At 38.6% G+C, this 22,036-nt stretch overlaps 5 protein-coding genes across 10 annotated transcripts in view; 3 read left to right on the forward strand and 2 right to left on the reverse strand.

The window, feature by feature from the left end:
* Nucleotides 1-22,036, reverse strand: part of LOC129447986 (serum paraoxonase/arylesterase 2) — a 315,340-nt gene that overhangs the window by 218,342 nt on the left and 74,962 nt on the right. The gene's annotated exons all lie outside the window — the stretch shown is intronic.
* Nucleotides 453-8,199, forward strand: LOC129447990 (uncharacterized). Of its 4 annotated transcripts, none has more exons than XM_055210000.2 (2): nt 453-602; nt 3,739-8,199. In XM_055210000.2, the coding sequence occupies exon 2, from the start codon at nt 3,763-3,765 to the stop codon at nt 7,753-7,755; it is 3,993 nt and encodes a 1,330-aa protein (XP_055065975.2). In that variant the 5' UTR covers nt 453-602; nt 3,739-3,762; the 3' UTR covers nt 7,756-8,199. The 4 variants fall into 4 exon arrangements, with proteins under 4 accessions (XP_055065975.2, XP_055065973.2, XP_055065972.2 ...); XM_055209998.2 differs by lacking the exon at nt 453-602 and adding an exon at nt 689-771; XM_055209997.2 differs by lacking the exon at nt 453-602 and adding an exon at nt 2,088-2,225.
* On the forward strand, nt 8,789-14,326 carry LOC129447995 (uncharacterized). The gene is made up of 2 exons (XM_055210006.2): nt 8,789-8,887; nt 11,060-14,326. The coding sequence occupies exon 2, from the start codon at nt 11,079-11,081 to the stop codon at nt 14,049-14,051; it is 2,973 nt and encodes a 990-aa protein (XP_055065981.2). The 5' UTR covers nt 8,789-8,887; nt 11,060-11,078; the 3' UTR covers nt 14,052-14,326.
* prss1 (serine protease 1) lies at nt 14,450-16,973 on the reverse strand. The gene is made up of 5 exons (XM_055210009.2): nt 16,818-16,973; nt 16,407-16,566; nt 14,983-15,236; nt 14,767-14,903; nt 14,450-14,638 (listed from the first exon to the last, which is right to left on the reverse strand). The coding sequence occupies exons 1-5, from the start codon at nt 16,855-16,857 to the stop codon at nt 14,489-14,491; spliced, it is 741 nt and encodes a 246-aa protein (XP_055065984.1). The 5' UTR covers nt 16,858-16,973; the 3' UTR covers nt 14,450-14,488.
* LOC129447996 (uncharacterized) lies at nt 18,638-21,916 on the forward strand. Of its 2 annotated transcripts, none has more exons than XM_055210007.2 (3): nt 18,638-19,746; nt 19,923-20,348; nt 20,437-21,916. In XM_055210007.2, the coding sequence occupies exons 1-3, from the start codon at nt 19,488-19,490 to the stop codon at nt 21,237-21,239; spliced, it is 1,488 nt and encodes a 495-aa protein (XP_055065982.1). In that variant the 5' UTR covers nt 18,638-19,487; the 3' UTR covers nt 21,240-21,916. The 2 variants fall into 2 exon arrangements, with proteins under 2 accessions (XP_055065982.1, XP_055065983.1); XM_055210008.2 differs by having other exon boundaries at nt 18,639-19,746; nt 19,941-20,348.

The following is a 22,036-nucleotide window of genomic DNA, read 5'->3' on the forward strand; positions in this document are numbered from 1 at the left end:
TTTCATTTATATATTGAAAGGGAGAAATACAAATCAAAGTTTACATTGTTTCACATTTTCTATATTCCCTACTAAAATTAACTCGGATACTATGAACTTAGTTGTATAGAACAATGTATTTTGTACAAAATTGAGAAAATGAATGTCACTATAACATTTTATTAAAACTAGTGCAATCCTATAAGATGCCCTTACTATAGTCAAATAAATCTAGGCCTTTGTTTTACAACCAATTCAAAGGATAACAATGTATTCATTAATCATAATAAATCAAATGTAATTCTAATAGCAAAAGAAATTTCAATGGAACCACTACAAAGTTAGCTATATTATATGCTTAAAAACGTGATCATATAATGTATCTTATGAGCTTTTTGGAGGGAAAACAGTACAGGTCCCTCACGCCAGTAGGTGGCGTCATCTGCCATTTACTGCTTTAATAGAGCGGATAACAGGAGCGCGCGTTTAAGCATACTGCCCCCTGTAGTGCACTATTAAAACCACATCTATACGGATTCTTGCATGAGGAGTGTTTTCCAGATTCGAAATGAATAACTGCTTACAGTAAATGCATACTAGTTTGCGAGGCGTACTGATTCAAGGTGAGTGTTAGGCAATAGTATCTTTATATTCTTCAACTCGTACAAACAGTCATTTTCTGCAGTCTAAATGCAAAGATGATGCGGTTGCATGCAAGCGAGCGACATGTGCAGCATTAACATAATGTTCGTGCGGATGTATACAAAGCATCTTAAACATGCTTTATTCAAGGTGAGATTATACAGGTGAATTAATGTATATAAAATGCTAGTGTGGTGAGCATATGCTAAATCGGCAGCAGTCAGTGCAAAATGCTTGTCGTTAGCGCAATTGTTGGCACCTTTGCACGCTCTGTGTTACTAATGCTTCAAGTTAATTCGACTTGTGTTGACGAAAAGCGTGCATGACACTATTATTATTGATTTTTAGTTGTTGTGAAGGAGACTTATTTAATGGTGTGTTTAAGAGAAACGGTAGAAGGGGAAGTGGCCAGGCCTAACTAAATCGAAGCATGCTATCTATGGTCAGTGTACTCTTAACTAGCGCCCATTGTGATTACACTTTTAATATTATTCTACCTAAATTAAGTAAACACTGCGTTTGATTAATAGCGTATGTAAATACTGATCTCATCATTTACAAAGTACTGAATGTTGTGATTGAAAGGCAATGCAATGTAATAGCCAGATCACACGCTGCTGTGCTTATTGTTGTGTTGTTTAAAATGTAGGGAAAATAAGGGAAAATGTGCATGTTTACATTATTTTTTTTACAAAGCCTAAAGGTTCATCACATCTGTTTGAAATACTATTTCTTTGAGATTAGATAAATGATTTGAGGAAAGTACAAAATGAATTTAATGGCTTTGAATAGATCAATATAAAGCAGACAATATGAATATTAGGTTATTAACAATATTATTTGTTAACAATTTGTTAATGCATTAGCTAACATAAACTAACAGTGTCGAAAAATAGGTCCACAGTCTGTCTCTCTCTCACTCTCTCTCTCTATAGGCTTTATGACCAGCTGCACTACTTCCTGAACCTCAGCCAGCTCTTTGTTTCATGTCTGCCATTATTGGACAAACTGATTAATCCAGGTTTGTCTTATTATTGTTGTTGTGACTACTGAGGTCAAGCACACCTGGATTAATCAGTTTGTCCAATAATTGAAGACAGGAAACAAGAAGCTGGCTGAAGTTCAGGAAGTAGTGCAGCTGGGCATAAAGCCTATTGATTTTCATTGTAGTTTTGCCAAATCCTTCTTTATCCAATTGTCAATCGGGTCAGAAAATGCTATTTGGGAGTGCACACGTGGGAGCAACCAATCAACTTTCAAGTCAGTTTTAAGATACACCCCTTCTCCAACGTGACATTTAAAGTCGCAATGAAATTGAAATAAAAACTATATATATAAATATTGTGGTATTATTAACAAATGACTTATCTGTGAGCTTCATTATTTTTAAAATATTCGTGTGTGCTCATAATCTTTAATCAAAATTGCAAATCTCCTCCCCTCTTTAAAACGATCTCCCTTCATGATCCAATCAGATCTCGATGGACAAATTCAAATCCAGCCCTACCTTATTTCATTTCAGAAGCCGTTTCATTCGGATATACGTCACCACGGGGAACATAAGGCAATCGCTACTTCCGTTTCATGGCGACTTTAAGGCAAATGTAAGACAGAATGTTATTGGTCAGTATGAAAGATCTACCATCAACTTGAACTTTATATTCTGCACATGGCATATACAACGTAAAGTGGCAAAAAAATACTTTGTATGCTATTATGTAAACAAGCATACATACAAATAATTTACTCTAGAGCAATAGTCCTACATATACTCTAGCAGAAGCAAAACATGAATGGGGTGCGTGAGTGTCATGGTCGTGTTGTTATTTATGCGCGTTGCACAAGACTGAGATGGAGTTATGTACAGAAAAAGTTATTAACCGAGACCCATAAGCCCCTGCCCCTTAACGCTAAAACTATCCACTCACTTGTAATCTTTTAATATGAGCAGAGAAACAAAACGTGTTACTCCTGCCCAACTGGTGCATCAATTAAAGGTGCCGTGTGTAATTTTTAGAAGGATCTCTTGACAGAAATACACAATCATATACAAAATTATATAATTAAATGACCTTTCATAAAGAACCGTTATATGTTTATTGCCTTAGAATGAGACGTTTTATCTACATACACAGAGGATTCCCTTACATGGAAGCCGCCATTTTGTGCCGCCATGTTTCTACAGAAGCACTTAATGGACAAACTTTTTTACTAAGTTGTCTCCAACGATGACATGTTTGTCTGGTGGCGGCTACCGTAGCTTCTCTATGTGTTTCAAAAGCGAGGGGTGAGCAGTGGACTGAGCCTTTGGTTGCAATTAGCAACCTCACCACTAGATGCCGGTAAAATTTACACATTGCACCTTTAATGCACCATGAACTAACATGACCTTACTCAGTCAATTAACGATATCAAGGTTATATTTTCACAGAATGTTCTCTTTAATTTAAGTATGTAGAAAATATTAAAGGTCCCATTTTTTCTGTGTTTTGAAGCTATGCTTGTGTTTATGGTGTGCAATATAACATGTGTTCATGTTTCACGTGTAAAAAATGCAGTATTTTCCACACAGTTTACTTATCTCTTTACCGTTGCTTTCACTGTCTTAAAAACTGGCTGATGTCTTCCTTGTTCTATGAAGTGCCTCCTTCAGAAATACATAACGAATTTTGATTGTGTAGCTTGTTTAGTGTGTTGTGATTCGACGGCAGCTTAGCTTAGCAGAGCCGTAGCTGGTGACTGACGTATTCCTGTTTGCGGACTTTAGACAAAAACTGTTTTATTGACGTCATTCAACCAGAAGGTAGGGGGCTGTAGTCCAAACCGGCCGTTCGCTGTAGGCTTTGAAAGGAGACTTCTATTAAAGAAAATATCGCCTGGCGGTGAACTTTGAGCTTTATCATTTTGCAGGTATTATTTGTGCTCTAACAGCAACATTTCACACTAACTAAAGTTTGAAAAATGGGATCAGGAAGAACATGACCTTTAAATCAGAAAAAAATGCGTACACTTATTTATCACGTCATTACAATGCATTTTTTCATGATTTACATCTGAACTAAATACGCTCTGTCTTATGTTGTGCCACTAATTTAGTTCTTATACTTTCTTTTATAGGGAGTACTCAACAATATCATAGAAATGCTTGGACTTTCAGAAACAATGTCGGCTGGGACCACCAAAACCTATAGCTGTGTTGCATGCTCAGCTACTTTCCAGAGTTTGGCATCACTTCTGGTACACCAAGCATCTCATGCGAATGAAATCTCTCATCAGCCGATGCCAGTGCTGCCCACTTGTGGCAACTGTGGAAGCTTATTTGCAAGTACAGATCTCCTTGAGAAACACCACTGCATGGTGGTGCCCCCTCCTGCTTTTCAAGAGATGTATATCTGTGAATGTGGTGAGGGGCTGGATGATTTATCTTGTCTCGATGAACATAGAAAGTCACACAAGGCAGATGCGCAGGTCAGCTCGAATCTGGAAAGTAATCCTGAACCCTTAAGCTCGGAAATGGAGCCAGACAGCAAAACAGACTCCAGCCACCTGGCCTCTGGCCATATTTCTCCTAATCTGTCACCAAACCCTTCTAATGAAGAAACAGTTGTGAAAAATGCACTTTCTGAAGCTGAGGTGGTATCAACTGCAGATGTAACTCTATCTGTGGATAAAAACGCCTCAATTGAGGAAGATCAAAATGTCTCAAACCCACAAGAGTCCTCCTTATCCCACCCTGTGATGGAAGAGCCTGTAATTGAGAAAAACTGCGCTACTTTAGAATCCTCTGCCACATCAAAGAATTATGATCATGACTATGAGAAACCTCCGGATTCATGTGAAGATTCCGACCCATATAATAAGAAATCAATCCTGAAGATTCTAGCATCTGCCTACATGAGTCATAGACAGCCAGCCCCTGTACAAAGGACGAGAAACCTTCCTCCCAGAAAAGTTTCACCAAGGGCACCCATGCTGGATGAAACACCTATAGCAGTGTTAAAGCCTGAGCTACTGGAGAATCAATCTAAAGCAAAAAGTCCTGAAAAAGTGCCCTGTTCCCCGAGCACTCCTTCATATGTAAAACCTGGTATGTTGTTGTCAAAAAAGAAAAAAAAGATTATATCTGTGACACAAACTCTCTACCCTGTGGTGGCGCTTGAGACGCGTCAAAAGCTTTTTGGCAAGGACAACGTGGAAGGCAGACACAAGTGTGGCATCTGCCGTAGGGTTTTCAAGGACAAAGACAGCTTGATAATGCACCATGCACAGCATAAGAAAGAGCGAGTTAAATATTGTCTGCGTTGCCAAAAATTTGTGATCTGTGCTGCAGAGAATCACATCTGTCCTGCTAGGTTTGCCATTAACCGTCAACATTTACCTATTGCGAGAAATAGGACTCAGACATCGAATGTCCCTACAGCAACACAGCCACTAAAACGATTCCACTGTTCTAAATGCAAGCGTAGCTACGTGTGGAAGCGCAACCTCAAAAGGCATAACTGTAGGCCGGAAGTGATATCCTCTGCCACTGTAGACAAGCAGGATGAAATCAAACTCCACAGCTTAAAAAATGATTGCAATAGAGGCGTGCAAAACTCAGAAAATCCAATGCAGACGCATCATGTTGGAGTAGGCACAGAGTCGATAAAAACTGAGGAGCAGAGGACAGAGTTCTCGATAGAGGGGAAAAATCTGACTGCGTTGAAGATGCCGTCTTCATCTCTCAAGCCAAAGGCTCAGATACATTCACCAAAATCCTTTGATTCCATCAACTCCAAACCAATTGAATCAACAAAAACAAAAAAAGTTGAATTACCAGCCAACAAAGTAGGAATGGAGGAGGAAAAAGATACATTTGGGGAAAAGCAGTGGACCATGCCTTTGGATGATGCTGAAATTGATGTTCTAGTTGATGCAGATCAAGAGGACCCAGATAATGAGGACAGTTCGGAAGATATGGTTAAGGAGGACCGTGATGAAGTTGAAGATGAGGATGTTGTTATTGTAGAATCTCGTAATGAGAAGAAAATGGGGTCAGTGTTACTAAGTAATGGCTTTCAGGTGCATGTGTCCGGTGATGGTGTGAAACGGTTTGTGTGCGCCGGATGCAAGAGAAGCTACTCTCGTCGATTCAGTCTGATGCAGCACATAAGGATTTGTGGGGCAAGCAAGCTAAAACAGCAAAATTCTTTTCAGAAAAAATCATCTGGTCGTCCTGCACCTGAGAAAAAGTTTCCATGTCCTCAGTGTGGCAGGTTCTTCAGCCGCAAAGATAACATGAACACGCACAGACAAATATGCAAGGTGAAAAGCCCTAATCCCCCAGCTGATCCCAGAATTGTGGAAAGCAAACCGCAAGCAGCTCAGGAAAACCTATTTGTGTTGTCGCCAACTACAGAAACCCCGGCGGTCAGACAGGAGAGCAGTCGAAGTAGCAGCAGCAACTGGGGAATTATGTCACTTCCGTCCGTGCTCCCGAGAAGAGTGACTTGTGAATGTGGAGCCTCTTTTACTTGTCCCAGACTTCTCTTTGAACATCTGCAACACCACGCACAGGAATCCTACATTTGTCCTCACTGTGGTGAGAATTTGCAATCGTGGATGGATTTTGAGGCACATCAACAGATGCACAAGCAATCTCAAAGCCAAGCGAGCGAGCAGCCTCAGCCTCGCCCTCAGTCATTTAACCAAGTGACACAATCACATGTTCCACCTAAGCAGCCTCATCCTCAGTCATTTAACCAGGTGACACAATCACATGTTCCAACTAAGCAGCCTCACGCTCATTTATTTAATCAAGTGAAACAATCGCATGCTCCAACTAAGCAGCCTCACCCACACTCATTTAACCAGGTGACACAATCGCATGCTGCAACTAAGCAGCCTCACCCACACTCATTTAACCAGGTGACACAATCACATGTTCCAACTACGCAGCAACCTCGTTCATTTTCCCAGGTGCAACGGTCACACGCACCTACTGGGTTGTCTACAGGATTTCAGGCATCACAGCCATCTGCACCACAGAATTTAAACCATGGATCATATCCGCAAAAACAGACTTGCCCAAAGTGCAGAAAGACTTTTGCAGGTCGCCGTTCCTTGCTAAGACACCAACGGTTGAGTTGCAGAGGCGATACTGCAGGTCAGGGGAAACAGTCGGTTCACAATCAAAGCAATACCAGCAATCCTCTTCGTTGCCCAGTGTGTGTTCGTTGGTTCAGTTGTCTAGATGGGCTAAAGAGGCACTTGGTCTCACACAGCAGGCAACCCGTTGCCATGTTGTCTTGTCAGATTTGTGACCATAACTGTCCAAGTGCTCAGGCACTTGAGGAGCATAAAAGAAATGTTCATAAAATAAACCAAAATCAAATCCTGCCAGAAAAAGAAAAACAGGAACAGTTAGGCCAAACGAGTGCACAGAGCAGGCCACCCACTGATTTTCAATGTCACATTTGTCTTCGCTATTATCCGAAGATTCAGTCGTTGAAGGATCATGTAAGAAAAGTTCATCGCATAAAAGTGACAAAACCAACTGATTTGACCATTACAGACCCGAGCCGTTCTGGGAGCATTACAGACCCGAGCCGTTCTGGCCCATTCCAGTGTCAGATCTGTATGCGTACCTATCACACTATAAAATCCTTGAAAAACCACAGAAGGAGAGTGCATCATATTGTGGGTGGTGTGTTCCAGTCGGCAAAGGGAACTGAGCCAAATTTCACACACGGTAATTTTCAATGTCAGATATGTTCTTCTAGCTTTCCAGATATGAATTCTCTCCAAAACCACAAAAGGAGGGTCCATCGTCTCTTTGGAGGTCTTGAGCTAGTAAAAGGAATTGCTCAGCAAAGCCAACCCAATTTATACAAGTGCCAAATATGCCAACGCGGCTATCCTGACTCTGTGTCTTTAAAAAATCACAGGAGAAGAGTTCATCACATTTTAGGTCCAGTCCCTCAAACAACGACGACGATGACAACAAATGACACTATAAAGGCTGACACTATAAAGGCTGACACTATAAAGGCTGACACTATAAAGGCTGACACTATAAAGGCTGAAACTATAGAGACTGAAACTATAGAGCAGAAACATTCAGATACACTTTTGCAATTTAAGCCTTACCTGTAAATAAAGCAAGTTGAGCTTTTTTCTTTGATATACATATGTCTTTTGGATGCAAATACCTGAAAAAAAGTTACATTTGTACAGTATTCTCAGTATACAAGGAGACCACCAGTTGGTACATAATAAAAACATTCTGAAGGGTAGTTAAAAGATGCATTTAAAAGTAATTAAGTAGTGTTTCATATCTGTTTGGAAGTCTAGTTTAATGGTTTGTGACTTAAATGTTCAGCTTCTTTTCTCTGTATTTTATTAAATTACCTATATAGATTTTTTTATCTTAAGAAATATTTGCAGAATACACTGTACGAACTGTAAGTTAGTAATGTAAATAACTCGTTTTAGGTAGCCATTGTGTATTGTTAGTTTTCTGTAAATAGTAAGTTCTGATGTAATCCAGCTGTATGTTGCATCAATAAACTGTAATGGCACCATTCTGTCTCCAGTAAACTAGCAGTCATTATTAATAATTCTGTAAACGTGTAAGCATATTATGAACAAGTGAGTAAACTGGTCAAATGGATGAATGGACAGAGAACTTAGTCAACAAACAATAGAATTTCAATCAATTTGTAAACGTTTTAAACAGTGTAAACATATGTTCAATGTGCTCTCATTTGTTAGGTGATTTAAACAAAAGTGTTTAGCTAAATGAATAAATGTAAACGTGACTATTTAAAGTGCTTGAACATTTGTTATTAAATATAACTTGCATTGGATCTTCAAGTAAAACTGCCTTGAAAATCAGAGCTCTGCAGTAGTAAGCATGATCAATGAAAATACATTTTAAGTTGCTCTAGTTTTGCATATTTCACGTAATGTTAATCTAAATTTTTTTTATTAATTCACAAACTTACATTCTACTCTTTTTGCTGTATTTTTATTTAATAAAACAATAAATTACGATATGAACTATTTTATATTTTAATTATATGCTTTACGTAACATTTATGGAATTAAAGCACCCATGTCAAATTAAAAACATGATAAAACATTTTTTATTAATTTTTTTTACAAATTGAGTTTGTATTTGCAGGACCACTGTTGGAGTCGACAAAGCGGCTTTTATTGGTAACGGAAACGGAAGCGACCTTTCTTTTGTATATTTGCGTTTGGGAACGTTATTGGTCTTTAAAAGGTTGGTGTGTGCGCGCTCTTGCTTTGCATGTTCACATGTAATTTGTGCTAAAAGAAATTCTTGCTTGTATCATCGAACAAACTAAGATTAATATACGAGGATGTTTTTTAGGACCGACTTAATATTCGGATTTTGACGTGATGCTTTGTCAAGTGAAGCGTCGGGTAAGGTGTTGAGAACCAAGTCATTTTTATTTTATATTTAAATTCAATGAATGCGATAAACTAATTCTTTTTTAATCAAAATAAACCAAATGCTAAATGAAAACTTGGTGCAGTTGCAGCATTAGTTTGATAGGAAGGTAACGGGCTAACGTTAACTGTACCGCTGCATGCACGCGTTCGTTTCTGCAGGCTGCAGAATAACGTTTAACGTTACAGTTGCTCGGGCCCTCAAACGTCTGCAGTCTTATTATACCAAGACAAAATCTTCTCTTGTATTTGCTGATTAGTGTAGTCCCGTTCTCGAATGAATGACTATTAAAAAAATATGTAACTTATGTATTATCGGTCTGAATTATTGCTTATTCTGACAAAGAATAAATCAGTGTTCTTGCATTGAAAGTCGATTGGGTTGCATCATTGTGATAACCTTCTTTTAAAAATAACTGTCCAAAATGTTATGGTCACTTTATGTATATTATATTATATGTATTTATTATATTATATTTTTACAGACAAGAGTCAGACTCAGACAATGAATGAAAGTTTTCCTTGTGTTAAAACACGACTAGTAAAATTACACAAGTGCCAAACAATACAATACAAATACCTAATGGTTGGTTATTCTCTTACAAGCAATTCTTTTTAGCATTGCATTTGGTTTTGCTAAAATAAGCTGACACTACAAAGCCAGTGGCATGTGATAATAAATAAAGATTTCACTGTTATCTCTTTCATTTATAGGTATAGTTCACCCAAAAATTCTGTCATAATTTACTCACCGTCATGTTTTCCTAAACCATGTCTTTTTTGAACACAAATAAGGTATTTTGATGAATGATGGTAACAACACAGTTGACAATACACATTCACTTCCATAGTAGGAAAAACAAATACTGTAGGAGTCAATGGGTACCATCAACTATGTGTCATTTATGATGGCTGCATGTTCATTTTGGGGTGATCGATCCATTTAAGCTGCTTTTTGCTTAGCATTTTCTTATTATGATGCTAACCCCTGGTTTCACAGACAGTGCCATTGATTTGTCTCAAGATAAAAATTAAGGCATGTTTATATTAATTTAACCAAGGCCTAGTCCTGACTTTAGCTTAGCCTTGTCTGTGAAACCAGCCCATTATGTTATGTATGTTCCCACGGATGCTGTGCTACAGCTTATAGCAACAGTTATATAAATGTACTTGGATAACAGGTGAAGCAGTGGCTGGTGTGTATCAAAGTATTCTAAAGTAAAGAATTAAATCATTTATTAAATCATTGTCCACTTTCACAGATATACTACTGAGCAAACTACTATTGTTTGTAATAACAATGATAATTGGCTGCAAATCAGAGTAACACTTAAAGGGAACGTTCACCCAAAAATGAAAATGTTGTCATTTTCTCACTCTCATGTTGTTACAAACGTGTATACATTTCTATGTTCTGATGAACACACAGGAAGATATTTTGAGGAATGTTTGTATCCAAACCGATCATGAGCCCCATTAACTTCCATGGTTGGATAAAAGAATACTATGGAAGTGATTGGGGCTTATGAATGGTTTGGTTACAAACATTCCTTAAAATATCTTCCTTCATGTTAGTATTCTTTTCCATAGTATTTTTTCTCCTACTATGTAAGTGAATAGGGTTCATGATTGGTTTGGATACAAACATTCCTCAAAATATATTTTTTCGGGTTCATCAGAACAATGAAATGTATACAGGTTTGTAACAACATGAGAGTGAGTAAATAGAGAATTTAATTTTTGGGTTTAATGAATAGTGAATTTCCAAGTACACAAAATGAGTTTACATTTTTAGCTTTTTTACTTCTACAGACGTATTTATATGTTGACAGTGAAACATAATAGATGCATCATGAGGTACTATAGGTGGATTATAAGGTTTACATTTTATTCTTATGTGTGTTCTGTGGGATCTAACCCACAACTTCTTGTGCACCTAAAGCAATATGTTTGTTGCTTACACTGTTCTCTGTTTTTTTAGTTTCAGCTTGAGCAGGATCATGCTTGAAGAAGAGGTTAAGAGCCAAGAAGCCAACTCTGAAGAGACAGAAACCAATGAACATGCTGTAACAAAAATGGGTGATTTAATTTCAAAAGGTCTGTCATTAAACTCCCAGAACAGAGAAGTGAATGAACCTTCACCTGCCGCCACTGACGTCCTACCTATGGAGAGAGATAAAGGCTCCTGTGAAACAGATGGAAATACATTTCCAGAGCAGTTAAAACCTTCTGAGGAGCGTGACATGGATACTCAGAAATGTTTGGAGGACTCTGATGTTCCAACAGAAACAAAAAGATGTTCTGATTGTCCATCCAGCGTTACAGATAATGAACCAACATTAATGACTCAACCAGAAAAAGGGTCTAACAATAATGAAGGCCAATCTTCAATACTCCATACATCTGTGGAAGATCGGAATATCACACTAGGAAAAGCTGATGACATTGATTGTAATAAATCTTTCCCTGAAACATCTAATTTAGGTGATAGCCAATGCAAAGAAGATTCTGACAAAAAAATCAATGATGATATTGCATATAAAAAAGTTTGTGACATTGAAAACCAAGGAGCATCACAAGTTACACCTTGTACAGGATTGAACCGATTAGATGCAATGTCGGATAATGCCGCTATATATCATTCAAAAGAGATAACAGCTTCTGAAAATGTATCCCCTTCTTCACAAGGGACTAATTCGGATCAGGACAACCAGAAATCTTTGAGTGAAGGAAGTGCAGAGGATAGCGCTATGGAAATGACAGAAGATAAATCTAAATGTTCTTCCTCTTCACGGGGACGGCCACGTAAAAAGAAACAGATTATTAAGTGTGAATATTGTAGTCGCCAGTTTAATCATTCCTCAGCATATATCATTCATCGCCGTGTACACACAGGTGAAAAACCTTTCATTTGCCCAGACTGTGGCAAAGCCTTTGCTCAAGTCTCCAACCTTCGGTCTCACTCCAGAGTCCATAAATCCAAAAGTCGGAATCGGAAATACACACACAGACCCCAAACCAGAGCTGCAGACGGGAACGTGACCCCAGTGGGAATGACTGACAAGCAAGAAAATGATAGTGGTAATCGAGTAGTTTCCTTCAAAAGGAGGAAAGGACGAGGGAGAGGACGAGGGGGAGGACGAGTGGGAGGAAGAGGGAAACCCCATGCTTGTCCAATATGCAGCAAGGTCTTTTGCTTCAAATCTGTCCTTAAAATTCACCTTCGAATACACAGTGGAGAAAAACCTTATTCGTGCAAGGTGTGTGGCAAATCCTTCACGCAAGCATGTACTGCCCGTGTTCACGAGAAAGTGCATTGGCACATCAAGCCTTACCTTTGTTCAAAATGCGGTAAGGGATTTTCTCAGATCGGACCATTAAAAGCACACACCTGTGAAGGTAGAAGTCAACAACATGCGACCCTTAAAGATTTGGAATTGGCTGGTCTTGTGTCCTTCAGGTGTCACCTTTGCAAAAAAAGCTTTGGAAGCAAAGATGAATACGAGTTACATTTGCAAGGACATACCGATACCCAACGTTACAGCTGTGACCGTTGCAATCAAAAGTTCAGTCTACTTTCTGAGCTGAAAACACACTACAACCATTGTGTATACATGCGGGGCACAAAAACAAAGGCTTCTAGCTCCAATTCGGCTCAAAGGTTACAACCCCAATCCTCCCCCAAAATAAAAACAGCACTAAAATTGCCAAGTGCAAATCCAACGTTTTCTCCTGTAAAACCTACTAACCGAAAAGACATTTCTTTGCCAAAAAAACTGAAAAAATGCCCCTCTTTACTTGCTTGCCCTCCTAAGCTCATGCTTACTTCTGATTATGATCATCAAAATAACCTCTATCCAATCAAATCTAGCTATTTTGTATCTCGGTTCAATGCCATAGACCAAAAAGCAGACCCAAGAAAGTACCTCTGCCCACGCTGCGGACGAATGTTTCGGCATGTAGGCCGGCTAAGAGCCCACATGCTTACTCATTCACGCCGTCAAATCTTCACTTGTGGTACCTGTAACAGGACTTTTAAAAACTGGAGTAAATTTTGGATTCATCAGCGGTTCCATAGACAGAGGAGGGGGCGCTTTTTTTGTCCCAAGTGTGATCAGGGGTTTCGATTCCTGGGCTTGTACAACGACCATTTGCAAAAACACCCAGAGCTCAATGCGCACATCTGTCAGTTCTGTCCTCACACCTTCTCAACTGCGCAAGATCTGAAGAATCACCAGCAGGAATGGCATGGCTCAAGTATGCCTTACATTTGTGACATTTGTGGAAAAGGCTTTGCAAGTGCTGTCATTCTTCGGCGACACAGAGTTGTTCACTGTAGTAACAGTCAGGTGGAGACGCCTGATCTGCAGTCCAGTGTACAACCCTATGAATGTGCTACATGCAGTGCTAGTTTTGAAAACCTGGACTCTCTTTATCACCATCAGTTCAGCCACGCCTCTGAAGATAGAAGGGCAATAGCAAGGAAGCGGCAACTTGTAAAAGAGGATCGTTCTCACATTCAGTTGAATCAATCCCATCCCCACCAACGTCACAGCCGTGACTATTCCTCAAGGCAATCTGATTATCAGAAAGCAGATAATGTTCTTTCATTCTCTCACTCAAATGGAGAAAGACCTCATTCCTCATCACAAATGGGTTCCCTGTATTTACATCCAGCACAACGGCTGCAGAAAAAGATTCAGAGTGCCACTATGACATTACCTCATCTGTCATCAGATGCCCATCCTATTACTGATTCTCTGAGTGATGATGTACAGATGAATGAAATGCCAGTACATGTCAATGAGAAATCTTTAACAGTTCAAAAAAGAAACGGTTCAAACCGATCACAATCCGTCATAAATGCAGAGACGACAGCTGGTGACTTAGTTTGTGCTGAATGCAATGCTCGTTTTTCTGACCTCCCTGCATTGCATGGACATTATTTGGAACATGCCAGAGGAGAAATATAAGTGTACCCTGAAGAAATATTTTATACTGTTCATTTTTTGTTTAGTGAATGTGTTGTTAAGTATAGATTTCGTGTAGGACTGACATTTTTCTGTACTATTAAACAATGTGTACTATTAAATCATGTGATATAAACCTGATGTTTGTTTTAAATAGGAAGACACCCATCTGTGTAAAATTGTTCTTTGGATTTGTAGTATTTTATTGTGATTGACTAAATGTCAGTTGATCTAAAGCTGTTGCTGGTAACAAATTAAAGTGTAGACTATTGCTGAAATTGATCTGAAAGTCCTTTTTATTTTAAAGAAAAAATTCTTTAGATGTTATAAGAATGTTGATCATTTCTAACAAACATCAATTTAGCCAAATACAATGTAAAAATAATACAATGAGAACACCATTCATTTTTTTATTTATTGCCATTATTTATTGCAAAGGTCTAATTGGAGTTCATAGTGTTTCTGATCCAGGTGGTGAAGTTGCAAACCTTGGCATAGACACCAGGTTTGTTCCTTTGGGCACAGCCATAACCCCAGGACACGATACCCTGAAGCACATTGTTGCATACCACTGGGCCACCGGAGTCACCCTGTAATAACGAAGAGTTTCAGCAATAAATGCAACATTCAGTGGCATAAAACTTGTGATATGAATGGTCCCTGTTAAATGTATCAACTAAAACCAAACCTTAACTATGTCATTTAAAAAGCATCTTACCTGGCAGGAGTCCTTGCCTCCCTCCATGAAGCCAGCACAGAACATGTTGGAGGTGATCTGACCTGGGTAGGCACCTTTGCAGGTGCTGTCGCTCAAGATGGGAGCCCACAGACACATCAGGCGGCTGGGGTAGTTACCTGAGAAAAAACATTATTGTTAGTTCACTTTTGATTTACATCTTATTAAGTTACTTTTCATAAGCTTAATGTCACTTACTTCCGCTTGCGCTAGTGTTTCCCCATCCAGAGATCAGGCAGTTGGAACCAGAGGCAGCACAGCTTGTAGGCAGACTAACGGTCTGAACGTATGAGTTCAGGGTGGCAGCCTTGTTCAGTTTAATCAGCATGACGTCATTGTCCAGATTATTGCTGTTGTAACTTGGGTGTCTGATGACTGTGGCAGAGTCAATGAACTGCTCTGTGCCCTCAGTGACATCAATGTTATGCTCACCCAGACGCACCTGGATACGGCTGAACACAGAAACAGGTGTGTGAATATTCATTTATATAGAAAACATTAATTAAACATGAATGGCAAACTTTCTTTTCAGTGAGTCGTAAGTGTGCACTTTTGGAGTGAAATTTATTAAGGACTAAATTACATCTTACAACCCTAGATATTATGTTTTATAAAGTGCTACTTTAAATAGGTCATTTTTTCATCAAGGTAGGTTTATTTTTTAATGTCCCTTTTTGTATGGGCACTACCAAAGTTATTAAACACATCCACTGTTACTTCCCAGGAATGTGGTTCAGCTCATTTAACAGGGGCACGTTGTCACATTATGGGTGGTCACACTGGGACTTAGGGCTGGGCAAAAAAATCGATTTTTCGAATTTATCATTGTTTTTTTAACGTGGTCGATTAAAAATCGATTCTCAAAGGCCAAAAAATCTTTTTTTTTTTTTTTAAATGAAATAACCTGATTCTGTTTGATCAAGGAATGCGACTGTTTTGACTTTTTTCAGCATACATTTTTCATCTTGCATGAAAATTGTATTGTATTTAACATAATTGTATGCATTTGAGATGGGTTCTGTTTTAATGTACCCAAGTGTACCTAAAATAAAAAAGTGTAATATACAGGTTGGTGGCTCTTTATTTCTTTTTATTAATAACCCACTTGTAAATTTATGTTCACTGTTTTTTTTTAAATAAATAAAGTATTTGTATTAAATCTATATTCATTGAGTTGAATCGAGGATCAGCTATAAAAATCGGTCCGAGAATCGGAATCAAACTGAGAATCAAAATCGAATCGATCCGATAGTTTATGAATCGAAATCGAATCGATCCAGAATATCTGAATCGATACCCAGCCCTACTGGGACTTTGTAATTATATAGCCTATTATGGATGATTAATGGCTTTTTTGGTTAAATGTAAATACATAATAAATCTGACAAGCCAACTAAGATATTAAAAACCACCAACCAGCATTTGTAAACAACAATAAACCACCATTGCAACCATTTATTGTAATGAACAAATTGTGTAAAATTAAAAAGTTTAAAACACATTTTACGCAATAATAGGAGACATTAATTTAGGATATATTTGTAGGACATATTTCACAAAATTATGTTAATTAAATTTGTAACCAGGTCTATAGCTAAAATAGCAAAAAGAATTTCACTTACGACTTGTAGCAGTGAGCAGCAGACACAACCCAGAGGTTGCTGATCAATGAACCACCACAGAAGTGATAGCCGACGTTGAGAGACACCTGGTATTTGACATTATTCTTAGTGCACTCAAATCCACCAACAATTTTATCATCCTCATCCAGAGGAGTGGCATCTGAGAATACATAAGTTATTGTTTTAAAGCATACAGTACATGAATATGTAAAAAAGATATATGCAAAGCATACAAAATTAGTTGGTCATAATAACAGAAAATAAATATAAAACATTAACATGATCATGACTGTTACTGAGTACTTCTATGTAGAATAAATTCTTCTGTAAATAATCAGACTATGATTTAAAAATGTAAAAAGTAAACCTTTATAGGTTTGTGCCTAAATCTTCCCTGCTCGGTGTACTTACAGGCCACAGCGAACAGAGCCAGAAGAATGAGAGCCTTCATGTTTACGCTACCTGAGTGTGTTCTGTATGTTCTAGGTCTCTCCTTATATACTGGGTCACTCCACTGCTGGAGATCATTTTCAAGGACATGGATACGTTTTTGTGCATTATCAAAGTCTGAAATAGCAACCAGCGTGTGAATCCAGCATGTGGTTTGACATGTCCAAAAGATTTTCTCACAGATTAATTTTGCAAATACTTTTTTGTAAGGCTAAATAAAACTATATTTACATATCATCAACTAAAAGGTTGGTTTATTCATTTCTTGGAATTAATGTTTGTAGTGATATTAAGTTACTTAAGTTGCATATGAAATTGAATAACAATGTCTGTCATGAGATAAATAGTAAAATATGTGGCTTAAATATATATTTTTAATTTTTTTAAAAACACAAGACTTGGCAAAAATGGCATGGAAAAGTTCAAAGTTCATCTTAATCAACATTTGGCAGCATATTGTTTTTAACGTTCAATGTGTTATAACATTGCTTAACTGAAAAGAATTTTGGCAATTTGGGTAACATTTTTTATTTAAAGGTGGTGGATATAAAAAAAATAGTTCATAAATTTGACCTAACTTGGTTCTTGATACAATGTTGACTTTTTACATGAATTAGTTTACAGATAAATCATTAGCTCTTGTGGGAGTATACATATGGCAGTAGAAGGTCACGCAGGGATTAAAAGCTATAATGACTGTTTGGAAAAATATTTATTTATATGACAAAACATATTTTTCACTAAACTCAGAACATGGGTCTTTTTCATTATGGCAAGTCATCACATGTGTACAATGCATTTATTTCATTTATAAGTTTTAGTGGTGGTTTCCCGGACAGGGATTAGCCCAAACCAGGACTAGGCCTTAGTTTAATTAGGAAATATAACTAGTTTTAACAAACATGCCTTACTAAAACATTACCGGTGTGCCTTTAAGACAAAATAAAGGCACTGATGTATTTTAAGATATGTCAGTGCAAATTGTTTTCCGTTTGGACAGCTCTTACATTTATTTTAGTGTAGGACTAGTCTAATCCCCGTCCGGGAATCTGCAGTTTCCCAGACAGGGATTAGACTAGTCCTAGACTAAAAATCCAAACTGAAAACAACTTGCACTGACATACTTAAATCAGTGCCCTGTTTTATGTTTTTTTTTTTTTTTGCCTAAAAATGCACACAAGTGATGTTTTTAGTAAGGCATTTTTGTTAAAACTAGTTATATTTTCTAATTAAGCTAAGGTATAGTCCTGTTTTAAACTAATCCCTGTCTGGGAAACCTATGTCCCTGCTGAAAAAACAGCATCAAACCAGCATGGGAATTATGGTGGTCTGTGCTGGTTTAGCTGGTGGTCACCAGCATACCAGCACCAAAACACAACATGCTGGTCTTGCTGGTATACTGTTTTTTTCAGCTGGGGTGTTTAGACAAAAGCTTTAATAACCTATTTAATGGCAGATAGTAACCGGTTCATTGTGACAACATGCCCCACTATTGGCCAACTGGTCTAACGGTGAAAATGTTGAGTAGCTTTTTGTAAGCTTCTTTTTCTATACAAAGTTGACTTTAAATAACTGTCCTGAAAAATATCACCGGCGAGTAAATGTTAACATTAAGCCTACAAGAAGAAATGAGCTTGCGTTCATTTTACGGTAGTTTTGAGTGCAGCCTTATTCATTTCATTTCGATTAATAGCTATATGGGCTTTTAAAGATGTTTTAAAAGATGCTTTTAGATAAATGTATGTGTTATTAACAGTCCAAAAATACAAAAAGTCACAAGAACACAATCTCACCGTGACGTCACATTCGCGCGACGAGTTGAGGTCTGTGTACATTTAGGATTTTAAGAGGTTAGCTTCGCTCCTATGCTGCTTAATCGGATTTAACAATAATTTGCCTATTTATCACCATTCGACGGAGTGAATTCGGACTGTTGTACTCATAAGCCCATACTGTTTTCGTTAAAGTGGTACGTGTCCTACGATAGTTTTTGCATTTGAAGAGCTAGTCTCGGCTAACGTAATTTATGCGGAATGCGCATCCATTGCGGATGTCAGGCAACATATATGCGCAATACTGCGACAAAGGTAATTTTGGCCCTTACGTTCAAGATAATACCTAAATATAAATACTGACTTAAATGTAAAAACAACCGCATTGGTCATGAATTCTTCACATTTATTTCCCAGTCTCATTTCTTTAGCCTCTATTTTTTCAATGTCATTTTAAACGTATTTTCGAGCTTTAAGTGAGCTCTCAGATCTCTTAATGACGACAGCTTAACTTTGCATGTAATAAATGAAACGTGTACATTATGTCAAACAATGACAGCACATCGCCGAGTTTCGCTTGTGGACGGAAGCCACAGGTTTGTTTACCTGCATTAAGATACAGACAGAAAAGTCACATCTGTAATGATTCTGATTGCACGCAGCTCTTTTTTAAAATGGCACGTTAATCTCCTGCTGTTCAAGTATTTTTAGCTGTTTATTACTAAGTTCATCCTTGTTAGACATGACAATGAAGCAATGAGGGACTTGCTATGGATAGGCATGGTGGCTTTTCACTCTTCTTGTGAATGGCACGCTGTCAGTCAGTCAAATTGGTGTGTCAGTAAACTACAACATATCCATGACTGAGTACTACGAGGAGGGGGGTTTGCTGTATGAGCAGTCACCTCCCATGCATATCAAAGTGGAGTCTCCAGAGGGTCCCTTTGGAGGCGGGGTCTCCGAGGATGGTTTTCCCAGAGAAGATGACGATTCGGAGGGAAGCTGTGACCACCAGAATGGAGGGTTGCCCGGCAGCCTGCCCTTCAACGTTGTGGTTGTACATCCTAACATAGTTGCACCGGGGATGTCTTCAGACGAACTCATCCCAATCGAACAAAGTAAGTTTACCTTTTAAATGGTAAGTGATTGTAGGAAGTGTTCAGTTTACTAGAAGATTTTTGCTGACCATATTACAGTAATAATTCAATGTGCAATCAATACATTTTCCCCCACTGACAAATAAGTTTGTACGCTTACAGTAAATGTGAATGTTTAAAGTATATCTCAATTAAAGACAGGGGTGTTTCTTCAGCATTCGCCGCAGGAGGTGTAGGAAAAAGGAAGAGTCGCTTTAGCGGAGCAGAGCTGGAGGTGCTGGTGTCTGAGGTGACCCGCTGTGAGGGGGAGCTGTTTGGTCCAGCAGGGAGGCTTCGGCGCCGTGAAAGAGAACGCATTTGGGCTGGTATACTTGAGCGTGTAAATGCTGTGTCTAGAGTCCCACGCACTCTAAGAGAAGTAAAGAAACGCTGGGATGACCTAAAGAGGCGTAATGGTGGTAGACTGGCTGATGCAAGGCACCGCACCTGCTACCTGCCGTCCAGCCGGGGGGCTGCGATTATGGGAAGGCCTTCTCAACTTAGTCCCAGACTCCAGCAATCACGTCAAAAGCAAAGCACCAGAAGAACAGCAAGTTTTACTTGCTTGTCGGACACTGATCCAGGTAAGGTTTTTGGTGACTAAAGTAAGTTAAACATGGGAGATAGTAGAGACAAGTGTACGCATTAATATCAAGCTTTTATCTGTTTTAGTTACGGTAGGAGATGGTTCTGAAAGAGATGGTTTTGAAAAAGAAGAAGAAGCTGGTGAACTGGAGGGTGATGATGGAGATGGGGATTGTGAGGGTGTGGACAACAGTATGGAAGATAAACTGGGTTTAGGCCTGGGCCTGGGAATAGTACCACCTCCGACATCAGAACGCTGGCTACCTCCTTCACCCCTTTACAGTGCACCCTTCCTCAATGGGACCCCTCAGCCAAGCCCAGAACCGTCTTTAGGGACCCACCAGGGCCCACTGGAGCCCCCTCCTCCACGCGGTTCCTGGCTGGAAGATGAACTTCGGGGCCTGGGGGAAGCAGCCATACAGCTTGGTGATCGTATGGAACAGAACCTGCGTGACTTCGGCGAAGGGTTCAGACGAGATATGCGGACACTCGTGGCTTCGCAGGAGGCCCTTACAAATAGCTTGCAGCAGAATAATGTACTCCTGCAACGTCTGTTGGGCCTACTTGAGATGCAGAATCAGCAACCTCAGGCTCAGCAGCAACAAATGCCGCAGCAACAACTTCAGCAACAGCACTTGCAGCAAGCTACACAGCATCCACAGGAACCCCCACAACAGCAGCCTTATCAAGAGCAGTTATTGCAGCAACCGCTGCCTCAGGAGAATCAACAGGTAGAGCAGCAAAATCCAGCAACGCTTTCACCTCTACCGCCACCTCCAGATATTTTAGATGGAACCAGACATACTGAACCATTGGCTGACATTGGTGATACAACCCAACGGCCACGTCGTGGCAGGACTGTAGACCTTAGACGAAGACGCAGACGTTGACGTTGCCATAAGATGGGGGAAAAATGTAACTGTATTCGGTTACAGTAAATGTATTTATTTTAAAGCAATGTTTTCTAATACTAACTAGTTGCAGATTGTGCCATGTCATAGCAACCACATTTTGTTATGCCTGTAGCAAATACATAATAAAGTGTGTGTGTATATATATGCATTTTTATATATATATATACACGCATCTAAAGCTCAAAACTATATCTTAATTCACTTCTGCACTCTTCTGTTGCTTATAGTAAATTACTGACATTTTACAAATATGCTTGCTTAAGTTTATATAACAAATGCGAGTTTAGGAAAAAGGTTCTTCAGTAAATATGCTGTGGTGAGGTTAGTCATATATGAAGGACACTGTCAGCTTTTATTTTTATCATTTTTATTTATTTTATTTTTCATTTTTTTTATTCTGGGCACCAAGGTTTGGTGCAAAATGCCATTTTAACTTATCCTTTTCAGTAAAAAAAATCCATTCAGATGCTCCTAAATTTTATTACATAAATTTGCAGTGGAAATACATGTAGTTATTAGAGTTATTTTCTGTAGATTGATTGCTCAACAACTGCATGCAATGCAAGATATTTTGAGAACAAAAATCACTTGTACTTGGAAAAAAATGTCCATTGTCCATGAACAAGTTTTAATAAAAGCAATCAATACATTTATTATATTTTCCCTATTATACCAGGATTTAAATGTGTATTAGAAACTTATGGTAGTAAAATTATAGCTTCTATTAATGTTTTCCAAATAAAGTCATCAAAATGTTTAATACAATTAAGTAT

The sequence above is a fragment of the Misgurnus anguillicaudatus genome, chromosome 10 (assembly GCF_027580225.2).
Source record: "Misgurnus anguillicaudatus chromosome 10, ASM2758022v2, whole genome shotgun sequence".
Lineage (NCBI taxonomy): Eukaryota > Metazoa > Chordata > Actinopteri > Cypriniformes > Cobitidae > Misgurnus > Misgurnus anguillicaudatus.

Bases quoted from the DNA above. Each gene is read 5' to 3' on its own strand.
- LOC129447990 (XM_055209997.2), top strand. From the start codon at position 2,103: ATGGACAAATTCAAATCCAGCCCTACCTTATTTCATTTCAGAAGCCGT. The intron at 2,226-3,738 runs GTAAGACAGAAT...TTTCTTTTATAG, and splicing joins ATGGCGACTTTAAGGCAAAT to GGAGTACTCAACAATATCAT.
- LOC129447995 (XM_055210006.2), top strand. From the start codon at position 11,079: ATGCTTGAAGAAGAGGTTAAGAGCCAAGAAGCCAACTCTGAAGAGACA.
- prss1 (XM_055210009.2), bottom strand. From the start codon at position 16,857: ATGAAGGCTCTCATTCTTCTGGCTCTGTTCGCTGTGGCCT. The intron at 15,237-16,406 runs GTAAGTGAAATT...TTCTGTGTTCAG, and splicing joins GCTGCTCACTGCTACAAGTC to CCGTATCCAGGTGCGTCTGG. The intron at 14,904-14,982 runs GTAAGTGACATT...GTTTTTTCTCAG, and splicing joins AAACACTAGCGCAAGCGGAA to GTAACTACCCCAGCCGCCTG.
- LOC129447996 (XM_055210007.2), top strand. From the start codon at position 19,488: ATGACTGAGTACTACGAGGAGGGGGGTTTGCTGTATGAGCAGTCACCT. The intron at 19,747-19,922 runs GTAAGTTTACCT...TCTCAATTAAAG, and splicing joins ACTCATCCCAATCGAACAAA to ACAGGGGTGTTTCTTCAGCA. The intron at 20,349-20,436 runs GTAAGGTTTTTG...TATCTGTTTTAG, and splicing joins CTTGTCGGACACTGATCCAG to TTACGGTAGGAGATGGTTCT.